The 22,817-nt window shown below is 38.2% G+C and overlaps 1 protein-coding gene and 1 long non-coding RNA gene across 5 annotated transcripts in view; one reads left to right on the forward strand and one right to left on the reverse strand.

Moving 5' to 3' along the window:
- Positions 1 to 18,493, forward strand: part of LNX2 (ligand of numb-protein X 2) — a 75,985-nt gene extending 57,492 nt beyond the window's left edge. For 3 of the 4 annotated variants that reach the window (XM_077868291.1, XM_077868293.1, XM_077868292.1), the window contains 6 exons: positions 1,029 to 1,397; positions 4,971 to 5,111; positions 7,551 to 7,728; positions 10,566 to 10,797; positions 14,202 to 14,360; positions 16,176 to 18,493. In XM_077868291.1, the coding sequence (XP_077724417.1) occupies positions 1,029 to 1,397; positions 4,971 to 5,111; positions 7,551 to 7,728; positions 10,566 to 10,797; positions 14,202 to 14,360; positions 16,176 to 16,311 (1,215 nt within the window). In that variant the 3' untranslated portion in view covers positions 16,312 to 18,493. The remainder of the gene's footprint in view (positions 1 to 1,028; positions 1,398 to 4,970; positions 5,112 to 7,550; positions 7,729 to 10,565; positions 10,798 to 14,201; positions 14,361 to 16,175) is intronic. The other variant, XM_077868294.1, reaches the window with a different exon arrangement.
- LOC144295791 (uncharacterized) lies at positions 1,223 to 3,345 on the reverse strand. Its single transcript, XR_013362882.1, has 3 exons — positions 3,194 to 3,345; positions 2,710 to 2,783; positions 1,223 to 1,906 (listed from the first exon to the last, which is right to left on the reverse strand). It is a non-coding gene; the product is annotated as an uncharacterized LOC144295791 (long non-coding RNA).
- Positions 18,494 to 22,817: the final 4,324 nt, after the last annotated feature.

Consider the following 22,817-nt stretch of genomic DNA (forward strand, 5'->3'; position numbering starts at 1 on the left):
GGGAAAATAGCAAGTTTGTGTGTGGTGTCTATATTTGATGCCTGAATTTTAAAAGATGTCAACAGGCCCAAATCAACAAAATTCAAGTTAGTAGTGCTCAAAATTGTCAACCCTAGATGAATAGGAAGGGGGAGGGCCTAGATTCACATGAGTAAGATTGACAGATTTGGATGATCAAAAAAACACCTTGCCCAGAGCCTGCCACATAGCTGATGCTCAGAGAATGTTGGTTCCCCACTGGCTGCTATTTCACACAGATGAAGAAAGGAATTCTAATTGTGATAAATATGAAGAATTGTGCCAACCCCTTCCTCTGGCTAGGTGAATAATTGAAGCTGGGCATATTTTCTTAGTGATGTTAGTGTCCAAGGATTGCTCAGTCACTATACTCATTTCAGGATCATAAAGTTTAATAGAGAAATGTTCTGAGTGCACTGAGTTACGCATATTGTGTTAGATAAGCTATTACATTTAGTGCTAAACAATTAGAGTGAAACTGTAATTGTAAGTAAAAATCACTGATCTGAGATCAGGTTGTATACCTGGAATGTGTCCCTTTCCTTAAAATAAAACTCAGTGTATCTTTTCTAGCTTAAGTGTATTTCATTGGCAAAAGCCACTTCAATCCAGTAGTTCAGTTTCTGTTCTACTAGAACTAGTATTTCATTGGTACTTGCCATATGCTGCTGTTGTCTGCATTCTCTTCCTGGTCCCATGAAGCAGAGAGTGAACCCATCTCACTGCTGATAGCACAAGGCAGAACCAAGGGCTCTGATTCAACTGTCACTGAAGCTTGTGATCCTAACTGCTGTTCTCTACTTAATGCTAGTCATTGTGAGTGAAGCTTAGAAGCTGTGTATTTTAAGACATCTTTGTAATTGCAATTGTAATTTGTAAACTTTCTCTGTAAATAATGACTGTAAATCCTTTTCACAAAGTTAGTTTCTTTTAGAAATGGTAAATAAGCATTTCTACAAGTTGAAAAGATAGAAGATTATCACCCTTTAATCCTAATTCTTTTCTTCCAGGTCAACAACTGTAACATCAGCAATGTATCCCACAACTATGCCAGAGCCGTTCTCTCCCAGCCCTGCAGCACACTGCACCTCACTGTGCTGCGAGAGAGGCGCTTTGGGAACCGGACAAACAGCCACTCTGACAGTAGCTCTCCACGGGAAGACATCTTCCACGTGGTCCTTCACAAGCGGGACTCTGGTGAACAGCTCGGCATTAAACTTGTACGAAGGACCGATGAGCCAGGTGTTTTTATTCTTGACTTATTGGAAGGCGGACTGGCTGCACAGGATGGAAGGCTCAGCAGCAATGACCGAGTACTTGCCATCAATGGGCATGACCTGAAGCATGGGACCCCAGAGCTTGCCGCCCAGATCATTCAGGTACGCACCAGGTGTTCGTTTCCAATGCTCAGCCTTTATTACAGTTGATGTTTGTTTTCATAACATGAGAATCTAGGGGATATTTGCTATTTCATAGGGAAATCAAACATGGCTCCTCAAATCCTTCAAAATGCACAGTAGTATAACTTCATTACAGATAGGATCCTTTCTGGAAAACTGTATCCCTGTGAGTGTTTAGCCTTGCTCTTTATAGAGTGAAGGCCCTGTATTCTCACATAGGTTTCTCATTTGCTCCCTGGGCTCCACCTAGTCCCAGACATAAAAACGGGGGCGTCCACATTGAACGGTGAGAAAGGCGTAGCTGGAAGGAGCTGCCATTCCAAGGTTGTGACTTACTGGCTCTTGTAATTCCCCCTCTCTGCTTCAGCTCCATACAAGTGGAGAAAATAATTTTTTATTAAGAATAGCTCTTAATCTCCATAGTGCCTTTGTTTTAAAGCAGTCCAAAGCATTTCAAACACATCATAACTCGTATTCGTACAGTATCCCTGTAAAGTAAGTAAATTTATAATTAGAGAAAAAAAAACACTTTTTCAGTAAAAGCATTAAAATAAAGTAGAAAATCATCCAGAGCAGAACTTCTGGTTCTCTAACCCGCCACAGCATTTAATGATGAGGGTATTTCCTACATTGATAAGGGTGAAACAAAGATGTGTGGCTTTTTCTTTTTTTTCTTTCTTTCTTTCTTTCTTTTTTTTTTTTTTTTTTTTAGGTAAGCACAAGGAAACAGTCTTATATAAAGGAAACCAAACATTAACATAATCAAGCATTAGGGATTAAAAAGTAGGTTAATAGTCACTGAGAAATATGTATGGCAGACAGAATCAAATAACAAGTTTTAAACTACTATGTAAGAAAACCCAAGTTTCAATCCCATTTAAATTTTTCACTTTTCACAAATTACTTTTCACAAATTTTTGGCTCATTACAACCATAAGAACACATGCACACACCAGGTAGCCGTATTGTATTAGGAAGGAGGTTCAGGCATTGATCCTGCATCACAGACTTGAGGTTTAAAAAAAATGGATATGGATACCTTCTAATATATATAATACCAAATATAATATATTGTTCAAGTTGTTTTTTTGTGAAAAAAATTAAATCTTACTGTTTTGGATTATAAAAATAATGTACTCTGTCAATAAAAGGAGACAAAATACAGAAAATAAAAAAGGAAGCTAAAGTCACATTCAGTCTAAACCCCTAAGATGTTTTGGAGAACATCATTATAAACGTTTTTCTGTACATGCCTGCAGATAAATAGGTACATATTTACATAGATACTTACATGTACACTCATCTTGCAAATTCTGAGTTTGCAGCCGTTTCTTCATGTCAGCAGTATGTTGTGGACTTCTTACCCTGAAAATAGACTCATCATGACATAGCTGTGTAGTAGGCATGTTGTACTAAAACTTATTTAATCATTCCCCTGTTAACAGACTTGAATGTTTTGTTTTCCAGTTTAAGACATTTTGCTAAACTTCCTCTAGAAAGTATATATATATATATATATACACACACACACACACACACACACACACATATAGTATATAAACCAATATATACTCCCAATAGTAGGGCATGCCACTTTTTAATGAAATAGGTATTGTCATTTTGGCATCCTGCATTTTTAAAAATCTTGACTTTTAACAGAATTCTTTTGTTGTGTTTGAAACCCTGAAATGTTAGATGTGCCGTCTATTTAAAATTAGCCTAAACCCAAATGTTGGTCCATCGTTTAAACCCACATGCCCACTTCCATCACACACCAAGAATTTTGTCCTTTCAAAATGTCAGGAATGATCAGGGATTTGTTTCTGTTAATGGGTTTGCATAAACACAGGTCTTTCAGTAAAGCTGAATGACTGTATAGGGTATTTCGTAGTGGTGGTGGTGGTGGGTATTATGCAGTAAAGCAAACCATTCCATATACTGACATGAAATTACAAAGGGGCTTCTCACCCATCACTGTGTGATCTAATAATCTGAAGTGTCAGAATCTCAAATATCAGAATTCTACACATTCTACTTTGACAGTTACCCTTTAGATCAAGTCCCAGACTCTGGCCACCTGGGAAGTGTCACTCTTCATTTATTTTGAAGAATTGTCTGCAACTAGTTTAATGCAATGCTTGAATAAGCAGGTGATTTTTAATAGGGCTCAACTTGGTTATCACTCATTTCCCAACCTGAGAACTGAAGGTGAAGTGAATTCTTAACATTATTGACTAATTATGGGGGAGGGTCCTACTTTCCACTACAGCTTCTTAAAAGCAGGCTATCAGGGAATGCATGGTGGCTCGGTGGTTGAGCGTCTGCCTTTGGCTCAGGGTGTGATCCCGGAGTCCAGGGATCAAGTTCCAAATCGGGCTCCCCGGTGGGAGCCTGCTTCTCCCTCTGCCTATGTCGCTACCTCTCTCTGTGTGTCTCATGAATAAATAAATAAAATCTTAAAAAAAAAAAAAAAAAAAGGTAGGCTGTCAGATTTTCCCGTAGGAATGATAGTAAACTTGGGAACTTGTGGTCACAACCAAGAATCAGCATCAAATAGATCAGGCCTGTACATTAAAGGCAAAGATAAAACAGCTTTAAAACATATAATAGATGTGAATCTCTGTTCAAAATCTAGATCTATAAATAAAGATAATGGACCTCTAAATTCAAGGTGAGAGTTGGAACCTCTAAAAAACTTAACCTAATGGGACACCTGGGTGGTTCAGTGTTTGAGTGTCTGCCTTCAGCTCAGGGTGTGATCCTGGGTCTGGGGATCGAATCCTGCATTGGGCTCCCCATAGGGAGTCTGCTTTTCCCTCTGCCTATGTCTCTGCCTCTCTCTGTGTTTCTTTAATGAATAATAAGTAAAATCTTTAAAAAAAAATTTACCTAACATTTATGTTTGCGCACGTGTGACATAATATACACATGCAGTGTACAATGTATATAAATACTAATCTTGTTTTATAGGATCTTTGTTATTATTCTTCTCAGGACTATGTAAGCTGATACCGTACTTTGACCCAAACTTATAACAAGCAGAAACAAAGCTGTATGTAGTTTCATTGATTATCACTCTCAAAATAGTCACCCTGGAATTTATTTCAGAAGTCACAAAGGATTCTAATCCAATTTTGAATCAGTTCTTCCTTTTACCTTCTTTCCTTTGCTCTCTTCCTCTCAATGCTGAGGCCAGTCTTGCATGGGAGAGTATGTAAAGAAAGTTAGTTACCCTTTAAGAAATCTTGGGAAGATAAGAACCCAGGCAGTTCTACTGTTTTGCCTTGGTTATGTCCTTGGTATTTCCAGGGCTGAAGAAAGGCCTACCCAAGAGGTCTGTGTGTGGATGTTTTAACTGCAGAAGTTTTAAAATATTAGCTCCTAAAATGAACCCCTCCCCACCCATTTCCCCCCAAGCAGGTACCTGCAATCACCATGCAGGTGAGGCTCTGGTACAGTGATGATGAACGTGTGGAAAATTACACTGTCTATAATTTTTTAAGTGAGAAGCAATATTAATGACTGGTGGTTATGTATGTGTGTTTTTTCTAGGCTAGTGGAGAGAGGGTGGATTTAACAATTGCTAGACAAGGGAAATCCCAGCCTGGTAACTCTGTCCGAGACACAGGAGCTCAGAGTAGCAGCCAGCATCATGCACAGCCGCTATATCACAACAGACCCAGCTCACATAAGGTGAGGCATTGTGTTTACATATTTTCATTCATCTGCCCTCAAGGGATCATTGTTACAAGCTGGTAAGTTTTAAATGAGGGCCTTTAGTCTGTTGGAAAAGGTGAACACAGGTGTTCGGGGCATGAAATGTGTGTTTGGCTACCTTGAGAGTCACTATGTAGTCTCAGTTCCTCAGCCAGTAGGGATGGTTTCTTGGTAAGAAGGTCTCTATGCCAAGTGATTGATGAGAAATGTTTCATCTTCTAGAAAAACTTCTGTTTGTTTGGTCCTGCTTGAAAGTGGGATTTATCTTGGTTTGCTGATTGAAATGTTGGCTATGTGATTGAGAAAGCATAGTGAAGACAATGATCAACAAGTCCATACTTAACAACTGGGCAGCTTGCCTACAATAACAGAATTTGCTATGTGAATATTAAGCATAAATCATACATTCTGATAGGTACATATATGTATAACATTTTTTTTATGTTATAGCTTATAGGAATACTACCCTAAATCATTTTAAATTCCCATATATTGAGCTTTGTGCTGCATCTTCAATATTTCACTGGTTTTATAGTATATTCCTAGGTCATTTATCTGTGCTGGGAATTTCAATGCTGTCTCACTAGTTGTAGAAATAAAAAAATAAAAAAAAGTGCTACTTCACTGTATTTTCAGTAGTATTTACTTCACTTGATCTTTCATCTGAACTCAACTTCTAGGCCTACTGGAAGTATAACCACAGACTTGTTCTCATTTTTTAACAAAAAATGAAATGTGTGAAGGAAACCTATAATTTTGCTTTCCACAATGATGGCTATGAAAAGCAGTTACTGTTTCAAAAAGGAATTTTAATAGGAGTTTTTCATATAGCTGGTCTGTGCTTTCTTTATAAGTTACATGTATATACATATTCCTAAAGAATTATGATGTAAGGCAACGGTTGATCATTGAAGTTAACAGATATTAACATAGATTTCATATAGGGTACCACCTTACAAGCTTTTCTAGGAGGTCAAAATTCTAAAAACATTAGGCTATTACTGTAAGTAGTTCCCTTAATTTCAAGAGCATGAATTCCAGGACCAGAGAAGAGCAGATGAACCTGGAGTTCCAGGGCTTGATTAACAGATACGTACGTACCTGTCAGCTCTGAAGTAGGGTCACTAAAGGAAATGTTATAGTTCTATAAATATAATTCATATATTTCCATTGTTGATATTGTTAATCATGTTAATAGTTATCTTATTATGTGCCATATTCTTTAATAGTTGATAAGTGTTAGGAATCTTTTGAGACATTAGCTTCCATTGTTACACTTAATAGTACTCTTGTAGTGTGGGTGCATGTGATCAGTATATATGTAGTGCATCATGCTATAAAAAGCATATACAAAACATGAATGTGTGTGTATATACATATATATGTATATATATGTACACACACATATATATATATATATTTTATTTTATTTTTTTTACTTGCATCAGTTTAAATCTCAGTGCAGCCACATAGAGCTTTATGATTTAGGGCAAATTACATGACCTTTCTAAGGTTGTTCCCTCATCTGTAAAATGGGGCCAACAATAGTATTTACATTTAGGACCATTGTGAAAATTAAAATGAAATAATGCATGGAAAGCCATTAGCTTTACACATAGTAAATCTTCAATAAATGTTAGTTAGTATTGCTATTTTAATATTAATGTTGCATATGTACACCTGGTTTTTTATTGAGTTCTAATTAAAACGGAAGGTGCTGTTTTAAATTCTCCTTTTCTAGGAGAATAATAATAAATAGCAATAATGAATGTCAGTAAAATATTGCTTTTTCCTGAGAACAGAGTTTGTTGGGAATTTATTTTCTTCATTAACTTTTTCAAGAATTCAGTTGTTTCATACCCTTTTAGCTTTCCATAAAGGTTTTGAAGATCAATTTGCACCTGATTCGTGATTAACATTCTGATAATCCTCATGAGTAAGAAACAAGATAAATCTGTAACTTTTTTTCTGGCAGTTATCGAAATCCACACTCCCCTTTCATACTACTCTGTCAACATGTCTTTCAAAGAATAGAGAGATGGAAATAAAATTAATTGGCTTGTCTTCAGAATCTAAAGCATTTAAATTCATTGTTTACTTTCATAGAATTGATCATATCTTGGAGCCCAAGATAATTATATAAATGATGGGCTTATTTTATTTTGACTTCTGTGTATCAGCAGTCCTCAGTTTTTTCTGTTCCATTAATAGTCATATAAAAATATAGCAGTCCAGAGTTTGGCATTATGATCCCCATTGTGTAGTATTTGTACCATGAAGAACTGTGTATTACTTCTGTAGTAAGTGATTTAAAAAATGGCTATTATTGCCACGGTGTTTTTCCTTTAGTTTAAGTTGTTTCTACTTCAACTATGCATTATTTATTATCTAATAAATTTTATTCTCATGTTTTAGGATCTTACCCAGTGTGTAACATGCCAAGAAAAACACATTACTGTAAAGAAAGAACCACATGAGTCTCTTGGGATGACAGTGGCTGGGGGCAGAGGAAGTAAGAGTGGTGAGCTGCCCATCTTTGTTACCAGTGTGCCACCTCATGGCTGCCTTGCTCGGGATGGCCGGATCAAGAGAGGTAAAATAGGATCATGAACAGTTTTACTGCATTTTCTCCCTGTATTCAACTCATGTTTTAAAAAACAACAAATATGGGACACCTGGGTGGCTCAGTGGTTGAGCATCTGCCTTTGACTTGGCATGATCCCAGAGTCCTGGGATCAAGTCCCACATCGGGCTCCCCATGAAAAGCCTGCCTCTCCCTCTGCCTGTGTCTCTGCCTCTCTCTGTGTTTTTCCTGAATGAATAAATAAATAAATCTTTAAAAATAAAAATAACAAATATCCACAAAACTTTCTATTAAACATGGCTTTTTGTAATCCTCTAACATGTCCCTTCCATATGCAAGAAGAATCCTCTCTATAAGGTTAGAAAAATGCCTAATGTAAAGGAAAACTGCTGAAGTTTAATAATGTTCCCATTATTTTCTAACAGTTACTCAGACCATTGGATTATTTTATGTTGGAAAAGACCCTCTAAAAGATTTAACACTTCTCACATCATGGCACACTGGCTGTTATGAAGGACTGTCTCACTAAAATGACAAATGTTGGTTATATAATAAAGTTCCTATGTGGGATGGTCTCATGGAAGAGGTGGAGTGGGAGACAATCTTAATAACAAGGCATAGTTGTTTTAGGGATGAACTCTTTAATCATTTCACATTCCCTACCCCACCCCCCACCAGTACTATGCAATATGTAGAGGTGGTAGTGGTAAAAAGAGCATTATCCATACACTTGGTTTGTTCATATGGAAAAATGAGTCTTAAAAGCAGTTTTTCCAAGAATAAAGTCAGATCCCTACCTCACATCATATATAAAAAATTAACTTATAGTGGATCCAAGACCTAAAAGTAAGAGCTAAGACTTTTAGAAGAATACACAAAGCATAAATCCTCATGACTTTGGATTGGGAAATGTATAGTCACTGGTGTTCTTAGATATGACATCAAAATACAAACAACACAGTAAAGAAAATAAACTGGACTTCATCAAAATTACAAATTTTCATGCTGCCAAGGACACCACCAAGAAAACAAAGATACAATGAAAGTGAATACCCACAGAGTATATTTACAAATCATATATCTGATGAAAGACTCCTACCTAAGTACATAAAGAACTCTTACAGTTCAGTAATTAAAAAGACAACCCAGTTTTTAAATAAGCAAAGGATCTGAATAGACATTTCTCCAAAGAAGATACACAAATAGCCAAAAGTTATATGAAAAGATGCTCAGTGTCATTAGATATTAGGAAAATGCATATCAAAACCACTTCATACCCAGTAAGATGAATACAAGAAAAAAAACAGGTGGTAATAAATACTGGCAACAATGTGAGAAATGAAATTTTCAGACATTGCCAGTGGGGATGTAAAATGATACAACTGTTTTGGAAAACAGTGGAGTTCCTCAAAAAGTTAAAAACAGGGTTACCACACAACCCAGCAGTTCCATTTCTAGAGAGATGAAAATGTACATCCCACACAAAAGCTTGTACATGTAGGTTCATAGCAATAATTTTTCATAGTAGTCAAAAAGTAGAAATAATCCAGATGTCCACTACATGATGAATGGATCAACAGAATGTGGTATGTCCATACTGTGGATATTATTTGACCATAAAAGGGTGAAGTATTAAAAAAAAAAAAAAAAAAAAGGGAATGAAGTATTACTTCAAGCCAACATATGAATCAACCTTGAAAACATTATGCTAAATGAAAGCAGTCAGTCACAAAAGACTATGTTTGGTTGCATGTATATGAAATGTCGAAAATAGGCAAATCTGTAGAGACATAAAGTAGATAAGGGGTTGCTGGTGGGTAGCAGGGGAGGGAAGTGACTGCTAATGAATACAGGGTTCTTGGGGGAGAGAACCAAAAAGAAATGCATTATGGTTACTCAACAATATGATCATACTAAAAGCCATAAAATTGTATACTTTAAAATGAGTGGAATGAGCGGTTTGTGAATTATACCTTAATAAGGCTGCTATTTAAAAAAAAAAATTTGCCCAATTGTGGAATTTGGGGTAATTTTATTTCCTTTTTTATTTTGTTTAAAGATTTTATTTATTTATTCATGAGAGACACAGAGAGAGAGAGGCAGAGACACAGGCAGAGGGAGAAGCAGGCTCCATTCAGGGAGCCCAACATGGGACTTGATCCCCGGTCTTCAGGATTAGACCCTGGGCTGAAGATGGCGCTAAACAGCTGAGCCACCCAGGCTGCCAATTTTATTTCCTTCTGATTATTTTCTTATATTTTTTAAGTTTCCTACAGTGAGAATATTTTGCTTTATCTCAAGCAAGAAAAGATGTTCAAATCACAAGTTTCATTTCTTTGTGTAGGCCCAAGGATATCTTTAAGTATTCTGATATGTTCACACTGAGCAAACTATGTAGGACTATCTTTATGTATAAAACTCTATAACTGTAAAACAGGATATATTAAAAATTCATTTCCAAGAGCAAAGGATCAAATAATTTTTGAGTAGGAAAGAACAATAGAAATCACTGAAGCCCAGAGAACAGAAATGAAGTGCCCAGGGCCTGTACATAGCAAAACTAGGTCTAATGATTTGGACTTCCAGTTGAATCGCAGTGCTTTAAAGCCATACCTTTTCCATATATTATGAAACAGTCTTAAAGTTTTGAGTTGTTTTGGAATGTTTTCCACTAATTGTATTTTCCCTGGGTATCATAAAAATTACAGAGAAGTAAAAAAAAAATGGTCTTTTACCGTACGTTATTGGAACTAACCTTTGTTGATTAATTTGCAAATAGCAGGATGTACAGGGAAGATAATTACTTGGTAGCTCATCTCATTTTTCTTGTTTCTTCATTTGAACAGGTGATATATTGCTGAATATCAATGGCATTGATTTGACCAATTTAAGTCACAGTGAGGCTGTTGCTATGCTGAAAGCCAGTGCTGCATCCCCTGCTGTTGTCCTGAAAGCACTTGAGGTCCAGATTGTCGAAGAGGCAACCCAGGCCACGGAAGAGCAGCTGAGCACCTTCAGTGAGAATGAGTATGATGCCAGTTGGTCCCCATCATGGGTCATGTGGCTTGGGCTTCCAAGGTACTGACAGCTTTTTGGTTGTTTTATGGTGAAACAATCATAGTGACAACCTTTCTCAGTGTATAACACCATAAATTCACTCATCCAGTGGGCAGAAAGGTCTTAGATAAAAGTAGACAACAGCATATCAAGTTACAAAAGAAAATGGTATTTTTTTCTTAGGTTATTGTATTTTAAAAGGTAAATATAAGGAGCTCCTGAGTCATTCAGTCAGTTAAGCATCCAACTCTTGATCTCAGCTCAGGTCTTGATATCAGGGTCATGAGTTTTTAAAATAAATGTTTTTTTAATTTTTAAAACATTTTTTAAAATAAGTGAAATAAATAAAAGATAAATTTAATAGTAAGAACTAGGCTAAAAAGACTTATTGTATCTGTTTGTAAAAATGAATAAAGCCATTCTGTCCATTCCTCTTAAAATTCTCCCAAGTGGACCAGCCAGGAGATTTGGATGTTCAGTCTCTTGCTTTAGAAAAGCTGTTATTTACCACTGTGCTTTCTGATACATGCTTAGACTTTGTGTGGATTTTTCACCAGAAATGTCAGGTCAGTGTGTCAGGCCTTTCCCTATTCCAGAAGTTTTTCCAAAACCCCTTTCTTAATCCTTTTAACTCTCCCTTAAAAGGCAGAATTAAAACCCAGTTTTTTATTGCATAGGAGAGTCTTTAAGCCAAACCATTAGTGTTCAAGAGTAGGTGCTCCTCACAACCTTGGTGAAGAGCTTGCTGCTTCATGATTGACACCAGCCAAGATGTTCTGCAGTTGGTCATTGTCTGGTCATGACAGTGTTTGAAACCTCCTGATGATGGCTGTAGAATTTGGTATTGAGATAGGAAGAATGTGTATTACTGGCTTTGTTTCCAGATCACTTTAGATTCTTAATGTGTAGAGGAATGCTAAAACTGAGCTATGATGTAACATTTTGACTCCGAGGCAAATATGAAAATGACTGATTTTTTAAAATAAAAATAAACAATAAGAATGCCAGTTTCTGAGCCATCTAGCTTCATTTGGATGTAATTTGTAATAAACTAGCTTTTGTATAATGCTATATGAATGATTTTACTTTTTTGTTGTTTAAAGGTTTTATTTATTTATTTGACAGAGAGAGCACAAGCAGGGGGAGCAGCAGAGGGAGAGGAAGAAGCAGGCTCCCTATTGAGCAAGGAGCCTGATGTGGGGCTCAATCCCAGGACCCCAGGATCATGACCTAAGCTAAAGGCAGATGCTTAACCAATTGAGCCACCCAGGTGCCCCTATATGATTTACTTTTAAAAAGTACTTTCAGGGTCACCTGGGTGGCTCAGTGGTTGAGCATCTGCCTTTGGCTCAAGTCGTGATCCCTGGGGTCCTGGGATCAAGTTCTGCATCAGACTCCCCATGGGGAGCTGCTTCTCCCTCTGTCTATGTCTCTGCCTCTCTCTCTCTGTATCTCTCATGAATAAATAAATAAAATCTTTTTTAAAAAAATACTTTCACATAAAGAATAGCAGAAAAAGCAAGGATGAGTGAAATTCGTTTGTCAATAATCTAACACAGACTTGTCCTCAGGATTGAAAAAAAGCTAAAAAGGCCTGAAACTGTAATACAATTCACATCTCAGGGACATGTAGGGGTAGATTCAAATGGTTGCTATTAAACCACAGACATGCTACCTAATTGTGAAGTGTCAGCCATCAGAGGGAACCTCATTTATCATGTTAAATACTCAGCCCAATGCATTGACCTGTCAAGTGAAACCTAGAATGTCAGAAAGGCCCCTTCACACATCAGTGGGTAAGGAGTGGTCTTCGGTCTTCCCCTGCCATATAGTGGCCGAGTGGGTCCACACCCACTGGTGGACAGGCAGACACTGGTGCTGTGCTGGAGAGACACTTGTGCTGTGCTCGTGCTCCTTTTAGTTTTCATTATCTGTTGTTCAGGCTAGTTTGTGGGTCAGTACTTTACCTCTTGTGTTTAGACCATTTTCAGGTGTACCAGGAAGACTAATGAATATTTCAGATGAAAAATATATATAGGATAATAAGATCTATTTTGGGGGTCTACCTGTTTCAAAAGAGTATCTGTCAATAAAAGGTCTCTGTTCTGTGGAATCTTGGGGGTCTCTGTGCAAACCTGTATTCACAACCATGTGTCAGAAGGGCCACTACTCTGTGGGTATAGGTGGCTTCTTTAAGCAGGTTTCATCTCACATAGGGCAGCAGCTCTGCTCTTTCTGAAAAGAAAGGTTCTTCCTCCACAGTTTGCTAGGGGTATACCAGACAGCAGCATACCAGATGAAACAGTTATTTGTTTTGTTTTGTATTGTGTTGTTTTGATTGTTTTTTGCAGAAATGCAGAATAATGAAAATAACGTTTATAAAATACCAGGCTAATGTATGGGACCCTGCTCTATGCCAGAAGCCTTTTTAAAAGCCCTTTCATACTGGTGAGCTAAAAAACTGGGCCAGATTAAAAGTTCTAGCATTTCATATATTGCCTACAGAATTGGCTTTATTAAAAAATCTTTTTAATAGATTAAAAACAAAAAACCTTGCCTTAGATGACTTTATATCCAATTTCATCTAAAAATGAAAGATACTTAATTCTCATAAAAAGATACTTTTTCTATATCATTTAGATGGGGCTTTTTTCTATTTTTATTTTTTAAATTTTTATTCATAGAGCACGGATGTTTCACATCCTCCAAACTGACAGTGGTATTTTAACTGAAGCATCTCAGTGTCCCTGGTAAAAAAAAAAAATAAAAGGGGGGGGGAGATGATTTTCATTAGTGTTTTCTAGATTGAGTTCCTGATTTTCTTCATCAGTCTCCCTTAAAATGAGTGCACTTTTTAAAGATTTTATTTATTTATTCATGAAAGACACACAGAGGGAGGCAGAACAACAACTAATAACAACAATAGAACAACTCATATAGATTAAAAAGAGTTTTCTACCTTTCTTTGGAAGCTTCACAATGCTCACATCTTTCATTTGACTGCTAAGATCAGTGGTACTAGATCCCTTCTGTACCATCTTTTTGTAGATACAAACTCTGTACATACAGATGGATATCCGAATTGAGGATGTCTTTGACAGTGCAGAGAGCAAATATAAGCACAGAACCATTTTATATGCATTTCTGTGGTATAAACTTATAAACAGGTGTAGTTAGCGCTGTGAGTACACACATACCTTCACAAGGGAAAAGAAGATTGAAAAATGCTGAAGAAATTCCGGTCTACCTAGGACTGTGTGTGTGCTAGACGATGGGTTGTCAGGGTAATGTGTTCAGAAGGAAATAAAGTAGCCCTTTCTCGTTTCCCCACAGTGATCAGTATAATGTGGTATGGAGTTAGAACAAAGGTGAACACCGATAAAAGCCTCCCCGTTAACTTTTCTCAATCTTTGTGTTTGTTACAGTGCCCTTCATAGCTGCCATGATATAGTTTTACGAAGAAGCTACTTGGGAAGTTGGGGCTTTAGTATTGTTGGTGGATATGAAGAGAACCACACCAATCAGCCCTTCTTCATTAAAACTATCGTCTTGGGGACTCCTGCTTATTATGATGGAAGATTAAAGTGAGTCTTGTGATATCAGATAATATGATTCATGTTGATTGTGATGAACACGATCGTGAGCTGGGGTCAGCTCCAGACCCAGCCTGTTGTCCGTTCTCGTAAATAAAGTTTTACTGGAACATGGCTGTTAATACATCCTCCTTGGCTGCCTGTGAGCCACAGTGGCGGTCCTGAGTCATTGTGACAGAGGGCATGTGGTTCACAAAGACTGAAATGTTTGTTTACTAACTGGCCTTTTACAGAAACAATTTGCCATCCCAGATCTAGACTGAAGCATCACTTTTACCATCTTGCCACTGATAGGTCTGCTTTGTTAATCTAATGACAGGGACCAAACCTGAGTCATCTGATTAGACACACTGTGATACATGACAGCTAGCTCTGCACAGTCTCACCTCCCTCGGTCCAGTCCTGTCATTAGGTGACTCTGCTTTATTTTTCCTCCACAGCACTTATGTCTACTTAGCATTATATTTATGCAAGCTCCATTGGGGGTGGGGGGATGTGTTGCATTTATTATTATGTTCCTGACCGCTGTAACAGTATATAGTAAGGTCTCAATAAATAGTTGATGAATGAACATGTGATAGCTGCCAGAAACCATGCTAAGCGCTTGGGATTATATTATTGAATCTTCTTAACAGCCCTTTGAGGTAAGTGATGTTGCTATTCCTGTTTGATAAACAAGATAACTAAGTCTCAGAAAGATTAAGAAACTTGCCCACAGCCAAATAGCTGGATATGGTTGATTGGGTTCACACCCCGGACTATCTCTACAGAGCTGGGATTGCTAATTCCTCTGCGGGGCAGGAAGTCCTCAGCCAACCTTGTGCAGCCTCGTTCCTTTATCAAAGCTCAGGCACTGGGAGAAGAACGAGATGTTAGATCAAGAGATTCTACAGAGTGAGAGGAGATGGATTTATGTAGATTCTTAGTGTTTAGTTTTTGAGGGAAGAGCCAACTCTTAAAAAGTAAATGTTGACACACTAGACAGAGTGCCGCACAGATGGAGAATGTATACTGTTCACAAAGAGAAAGTACCATCCAGATAGTCTTGTAAAAAGTGGATCAGGGTCAGTAAGCTCCTGATGAGTCTTATGTTGACCGAGATGGGTGAAAAAAAATCAGTATTTTAGGCAGAAAGAGTAGGGGGAAAATGAATTAACCATTCTCTTAGCTAAGTTACTCAACCAGTGTGGGTCTCAGTTAGTTTATAATTTGCATTCCACCTACTTCCAAAAAAATTGAAGGAACTAACAACAAAATAACTTATTAGTATTACAAACTAAAGAGCAAAAATCATAAAGAAGAGAAAGACCTTCAGATGTATCATCCGTTTGTGATAATCCTGTCAGAAGACAAGCATCAGTAGCTGAAAGAAGAGGAGGTATGGGTCTTATTCTCAGTGTAATTAAACCCTCAAATGTATGAGCTCTAAGAATGAACAGAGAAAGAATAGTCAAAATAATAAGCAACCCCCCTCCAAATGCATTATTTAGTATTCCTTCAAGAGACAGCACATTTATTCTCCTAATTATATTTTGCTTATGCTTACATGAAAATTGCTCTGCTTGCCCTCAAAATCACCCAGCAGTTAGAGGAGAGGTCAGCCCATGGGTGTCCTTGATTGGCAAGGGAAGGCCAATAGAGGCTTAAAAATTGCCCCAGATGTTTCACAAAGTAGAAAATAGACCCTTACCATTGACAGCTAATGGTTAAGTGAAACTGTGAATTTCATGCTAAACCAATGTTAGGATAATGTTTTCTAATCCCATGAAAATAGTTAACAGCCCATTTCTGTTTGTCTTTGTCCAGATGTGGGGATATGATCGTAGCCGTCAACGGCCTGTCAACTGTGGGCATGAGCCATTCTGCACTCGTTCCCATGTTGAAGGAGCAAAGGAACAAAGTCACTCTGACAGTTATCTGCTGGCCTGGAAGCCTGGTGTAGGTTTTGAAATTGGTTTCTAGTCAAACATCTTCCCTTTTTAGACTTTGGAAAGAAATCTCTTTCCTTGTGTTGTGTTTCTGGTTAGGAGTGCCAGACTCAGCTGGTGTTTGCAGGGCCCAGAACCACTCAGATTGTCCTTTTGTTGTTGTTAAAATGGCTTTCTTCAAGTTAGCCACATTTCTTTTAGCTTGGAAACAGTCTTTCATTAACCCTTGTAAGTTCTTATTTTCAAAATCCAGACTCCCCGTTTTCAGAATGTGACCTAAAATAATGAAATAATGAAGATCGCGCAAACTGTGACCTGGCCAGCTGGATGAGAGGACCTCAGGCAGTTCTTTATTTCCCCTCCAAGTCCTAGAATGAGTTCCATGCCCCAGCACTGGTGTCTGTGAAGCCAGTAGCGGTAGCTTCCTCTGCCCCTGCCTCAACCAAGGCCACAAATGGATATGTTTTAAATTTAGCTGGTAGCCCTTCCCCATTTTTTTCCTGTCGGTGCCAACATTTCAAAACTTCATACTGTTTGTAAAAAGTGATTTTTCTGGACTTATTTTATTTCTCCTTTATTCTCTTAGTACTTGTAGGTGATGAAGACAGAAGTCTGACACTACTAAAGAGCTTTTTAAAAAATAATATATCATTAATTAGAATACTAGATAATAAAAAATCACATTTTCCAGTGACAAAGGCATTTGGGAGGTGATTACAGTTTAGTGCTGGAGATGGTAAAAGCCACACTTACTTGCACAAGTCCAGTAGCATTTAAAGATTCATTTCCAAAGGAATGATTTGTTATGCAGGGAAATTTTGAAGCAGTTTTTGCTAAAATTCATTTTCTAGAGTTTGTATTGTACTTATCAGCAGTCTTGGCTAGACATGCTTTTTGTGATTTATGCAGTTAAACTAAAGATAAAACTGTGTTGCTATTCAGTACACATTCATATGTATCGCAGCTCAGTGTAGGAGAAGGTATACCTTTTTTATTTCATTCCAAGAAAAGCCTTGAGTGTTCTAGAAATCCTAAATTTTTTCCCCATTATTTCTTGTGAACTTAATTATTTTAAGAAAAAGACTGAAAAGTCCTGGATTTTTATCTAAAATATTAGGTTTTAGATATTAATATCTTTCAGTCAGTTCTTGGTCACTAGGCTACTTCTTATTTTTCTGTTTTTGAAAAGTACCATCAACCCCCTTTGTTAGCCCTTCATTCCACCTGGTTGTCCCTTGGAAGAATACATAAAGAAGTAAGATCAAAATATCTTTACCTTATTAATATTATCCATACTTGAAAAAGTTTCACTTAGAAATATAGTTCAGAATCTGAGCTCATTTACAAGTGATCTCTGTAATAAATGGTATTGATTATCAGAGAATGTATTTTAAAAATATGACAGTATATTATGAAGCATGACCACTTGATTTTCAAACTAGCAATTGCATTGCTAGGATTTATCATGTCTATAGCATGTCACTGATTATTCCTGTTAGTTTCTTAGTAATTTTTTTTAAGCCTGTCTCTTTTGAATAAATAAGAAACGGTAACAATAATTGCTACTGATTTGTTCAACCCCTTAGCTACACTGTATGATCAACATATAATGAAGATACAGTGGAATGCCCCATACAGTATATTACTGTTATGTGATGATTGGCTTTTGAAGCAATTTGGTATTGAAATGCTTTGATATTCTAATTGACATGGAACAAGTTTTTTTTTTTCCCCTGCTCCCCAAATAGAATTTTCTATCCTACTTTGCTATTTTTTTAAACATTTTGTAAGAATGTGTCATTTCTTGGGGAGTGGCCATCCATCAACAAATATCCTAATGGCTACTTTGTTATATATAAAATACTTCCATTGAACCTGGGGATATAACGAGTATTTTGAAAGAAGACACTTTTTTCGACATTATTTTTATCATGGAAATCTCAGACTCAGCCTAAGCTAATTTGGTTTTATTACAAAACATGGTAGCTTTTGGTCAGAATGATATTTGGTGATGGAAACTTGTTCATAATTTATTATTACTGTTGAAATATTTGAATTTTCTCATCTTAAGCATAAATAGTTCAAATATTTTGATTTGTTCTGTGCCTTTGGTTTAAATTATTTCAGGATTTTCAAATGTGTTTAAATAATGGTGTGATAATCAGGATGGAAATAAAAGTCATCCTTTCCATACTAGTGACATTGTCTCTTTTCTTGAGTAGCAGAAGTTGACTCAGTATGCGATCTCTGTTTGTTCACGATCCCTCTGTCCTCATTTCAGTGGTCCAAGCTTTGGACCTCAGAATCCTAAGTCCATCTTCTGATCCTTCCTCTTATGTGCATAACACGTGTGATTGTTGGAAGTTTTGCCCATGCACTACCTCTGGACCTGTATTGTCCAACATGTGTGGCCACTGAATACCAGAAATACTACCAGGCTACATGTTGAAGTGATAATACCTTGGATATATAGGCTGATATAAAATATGGTGCTTTTTTTTTAATTTTTATTTTTTGGTGGATTTCCCGTTAGTCTTTTTCTATGCATTTTTTTTCCAGTTTTATCAAGAAATAATTGACACACATCACTGTGTAAAATCTGAGGCATAGAGTATGGTGGACTGAATTACCCATATTGTGAAATGGTCACCACAAGAGGTTCAGCTAACATCCACATTCTCATATAGACACAGTAAAAAGGGGGGGAAAAAAAGGATCTATTTTAGGATCTACTTTCTTGACAACTTCCCTGTATATCACACAGCAGTGTTCCCCATAGTCTGCATGGTGTACATTACATCCCCAGTACTTATTTATGTCATAAGTGGAAGTTTATACATTTTGACCACCTTCCTCCAAATCACCCTCCCCAACCCTAAAATACATTACTAAAATTAATTTCACCAGTTTTTCACCATTTTAAAAATGTGGTTACCAGGAAATCCAAAATTACATGATGTGGCTCACCTTGTATTCCTGTCAAACCTCATGCCGGGTGCCTCACCTCTTCACTGGCACAGCATTTACCAAACAGGCAGTCCTGACCTTGTGCTTCCCTGTCTCTCCCAGAGCTTTGAGCATTCTCTGCATTAAATAAAACAAAATTTTAATTGAAGAAAATTCTTCCCAATTTCCTAGCAAATTCAGTTCCGACCAAGGCCTGTGTGGCCTGACCCCCCAAGCAGGTCTTCTGGATGGCTCTGCGGTGCCATTTGCCCTCTGTGGCTCCCAACAGTTTGCCCACATCCTCAGGTCCTGCTTCCATCACCCACCTCGCTTCCCCCCCACTCCTTGCCTCATTTAGAACTACCATCACGCCTGTGCCTACTGGGGCTGACCTGGCTCAAATGGCATTACCTCTTTTGGGCAAATTTTTACCAACCTCCTGGGGCAAGCACTTTTTTTTCTCTTTTGAAAGATTTTATTGTTATACTTGTAGGGTCACGGATGCGTACTAGGATGAAAAACTTGCCAGATTGGTGCTTGATTACCACTGTAGCAGTTTTTTTAATTGGACATAAAATATCAGAGATTCTATACCTTCTGAAGAGCCCAGGGTATTCTAGAGGGAGAATGTAGGCCAAGTGTCCTTTCTCTGTCCCAAATCCCTTCCAGGATACCATATTACATCTAGTTATGCCCCCTCAGACTCCCCTTGACTGTGCCATTTTCTCAGACTTCCTTGCTTATGAGGATCTTGACAATATTGAGCACTGGTGTAGGATGCCCTCTCTTGGAATTTGTCTGCTTTTTTCCCTCATGATTAGACTGGGGTTGTGGGTTTGCAGGTGAAATGCCATTGTCTTCATGTTTTAGTGAGGCTGCATTCTATCAGCATGGCCTATAACTTGGTGTTGACCTTGTTCACCTGGCCTAAGTAGAGTGTTAGGTTTCTCCACAGTAAAGTTGCTTGCTCTTCCCTTTATACTGTAGTCTTTGGACTAGAAGTCACTTTGCACAGCCGACACAGGTGTGGGGAATTCTACGCTCCATTTATTTTTGAGCCTGTCAGCGCTATGAGGGGGTCTCTGGTGCTGCTCAAGGAGGCCTTGTGGGTGGAAAGAAGGGAATCCAGAGATTTTAGAGGGTTAGTTTTCTTGAGATACTGTGCAATATGAGCAAGTTTTCAAGTAGTGTAGTGGACTACTCACACTCCAAATTAGCTACTGTACTTTCTCACGAGAAGACCATGCAGTCTGCAGATTCTATTGCTGTAACTTCCAAACTTGGTTTCCATTCTTTTGCATATTGAAGTGGGCTGTTTTTATGATTCCTCAAATGTTTGAAACCTTGTATAAGTGGATGGTTTAAATTTAAAGTTAGCGAACCTGAATTTCAGTTTCTAAGGGTACTTCACCTGTTCCTCATCCCTACAGGACCCATGTGATAGTCCAGCAAAGTCCCATTAATTCAGACTTAACTTCTTTGGAACTTGAAAGCTTAAATGGAGTTGTAGTTACTTTGGCACTTTATATAAGAAATAAATCAACATTTAAAAAGTGGGTATCTAAGCTTCATGCTGAACTATTACAGGTTCCAAGTTGCCTTAAGCACTTGAATACCCAGGCACATTTCAGTGATTGATAGGTCTTTATCCTTTGTGATCATTTAAACAAGAATCCACCTAGCACCTACTGTATGCATGACTCTCAGGCTCTGGATCACCTCTGAGAACACCTAATTTCATCTTTCATAATTCACACCTTCTTCCATTTGTCCATATTCGGTGATAAAACAGTGTAGGTTACATGGCAGAGTGAACTTGCTGCCCAGTCACAGGCGAGGGAGCTGTAAAGCGAGCTCCTTCTCTGAAGTCTCTCTTCTTTTCCTGCTGAAGGCAAGGTTTCAACCCCTCAGGGTCCTTATTAGAAAGCTCTTGCCATTTTACAGTGTAAATCTACTCCATTGAATTGTGCTAGCTATTAATTTCTATGGCAACACAAAAGCTCTTTAGTAAAGGTGAACATGTAAGCACAGTGCCTACCAGCTATAAAGCACCTACGGTAAGAGGTGCTGAAATTTAATCACACAAAGGAGTAGAAGACGTAACACCTCCCCGCCCACAGCAGAAGGCAGGCCTCCAGCCAGGAGAAGGGTGACTGCATGCCCAGTGCGCCAAGATTTCCATTTGAGCTCTAGTGACTCACCTGCACATCATGCTTTGAAGTTGGGCTGTTTTGCAAACTTCTACCAGTACCCCGCCTTTGTTCCTCAAAAGTTTTCAGTTTTAAGGGTGAGTCCAACAACAACCCTTCCTTGAATTGCCCAAAAACTGGCCACTGGTTGAAGACCGGTCATGTTAGAAATATCTATTGTAGAAACATCTACATCTGATGTAGAGAAGTAACACGGTTGTCCAGTGTTGAGGTTTTGAGGGTGGAGGCAACTGTTAAAAATTAAGGACGTCTTTATTGTGCCAAGATTTTATTAGGGAGTCTCCTCTCATCCACAACTCTGCAAGAATGTCTAAGGTCATGGGATGTGTTCAGTCACATACCCATGACTGCAACCCTCCCACCACCAGACCTCCTGGGGAAGTGACACCCCAGAACAATTGGGCCGATTCGCCTCCTCCCTTCTGTGGCCGTATCCTTCCTCCATGGTGTGAGCCTCTGGGTCTTGCCTGCCCTCTTGACGGCATGGGCTGTCCTCCTGACCCTGGGGTCCCACCCTGTGCTGATGTAGGTGGTTACTCTGCAGAGAAGTGGGTGCTCACAGCAGCAAAGCTACCCCTGTGGAGAATTACTGAATATTTATATGGAAAATGAGATTTCATCCCCTCTTACCTTTAAGTCATTCCAAAGGATCCAATGTCCTTGTGTCGTGTAAGTCCCCATACTTTAGATAGTTCTTTTTCCCATTGACCCCAATCATAGAACCTTAGATGGGAAGTCCTTATCTGTGTTTTTCTGATATAAGAATCACTTCTATAACATGGTCTTCTAGCCCCTGCTTTAATATTTCCATGACAGGGACCTCACTACTCCATTTGTAATTGTAAATGATTGTTCTCAGTAATAGAGCCTTTCTCCGGCTGGAATGTAGACACTTGGGAAAGGAAGATATCTCTTCATTTGTTATCTTTAATATCTAAATAAATGTCAGGTGTGCACAATACACAAAGTACTGATACTTTTTCTCCCTTTTGCTCAACAAAGGTTTCCTTAGCACCTGCTTACATGCCAGGCACTGTGCTAGGTGTTCAAAATCCACCAGTTACCAAGACAAAGTTGTCAGCTATCTGTTAGCTTACAGTTGAAAGAGGTAAAGCATGAACACTAAAATGAAATCATATGCTTTTAGGAGGTGATAAATGCAAGGAAGGAAAAAAAGCCAGGTGAACAGAGGGCATGCGGTGGAAACGAGCTGTGTGAGAGAGGCAATCAGGGAAAGCCTCTAAGGAGGCGTCAGGTGGAATACGGGCTCACTGCTGCCATTGGACTGCGCACCATCAGTTGTTTAGAGACCTCCGGATCACGTGGTGGCGATCACTCCTCTTTTCCTGCCCCTGCTCTGCAAC

Source organism: Canis aureus, chromosome 24 (genome assembly GCF_053574225.1).
Source record: "Canis aureus isolate CA01 chromosome 24, VMU_Caureus_v.1.0, whole genome shotgun sequence".
In the NCBI taxonomy this organism is placed as follows: domain Eukaryota; kingdom Metazoa; phylum Chordata; class Mammalia; order Carnivora; family Canidae; genus Canis; species Canis aureus.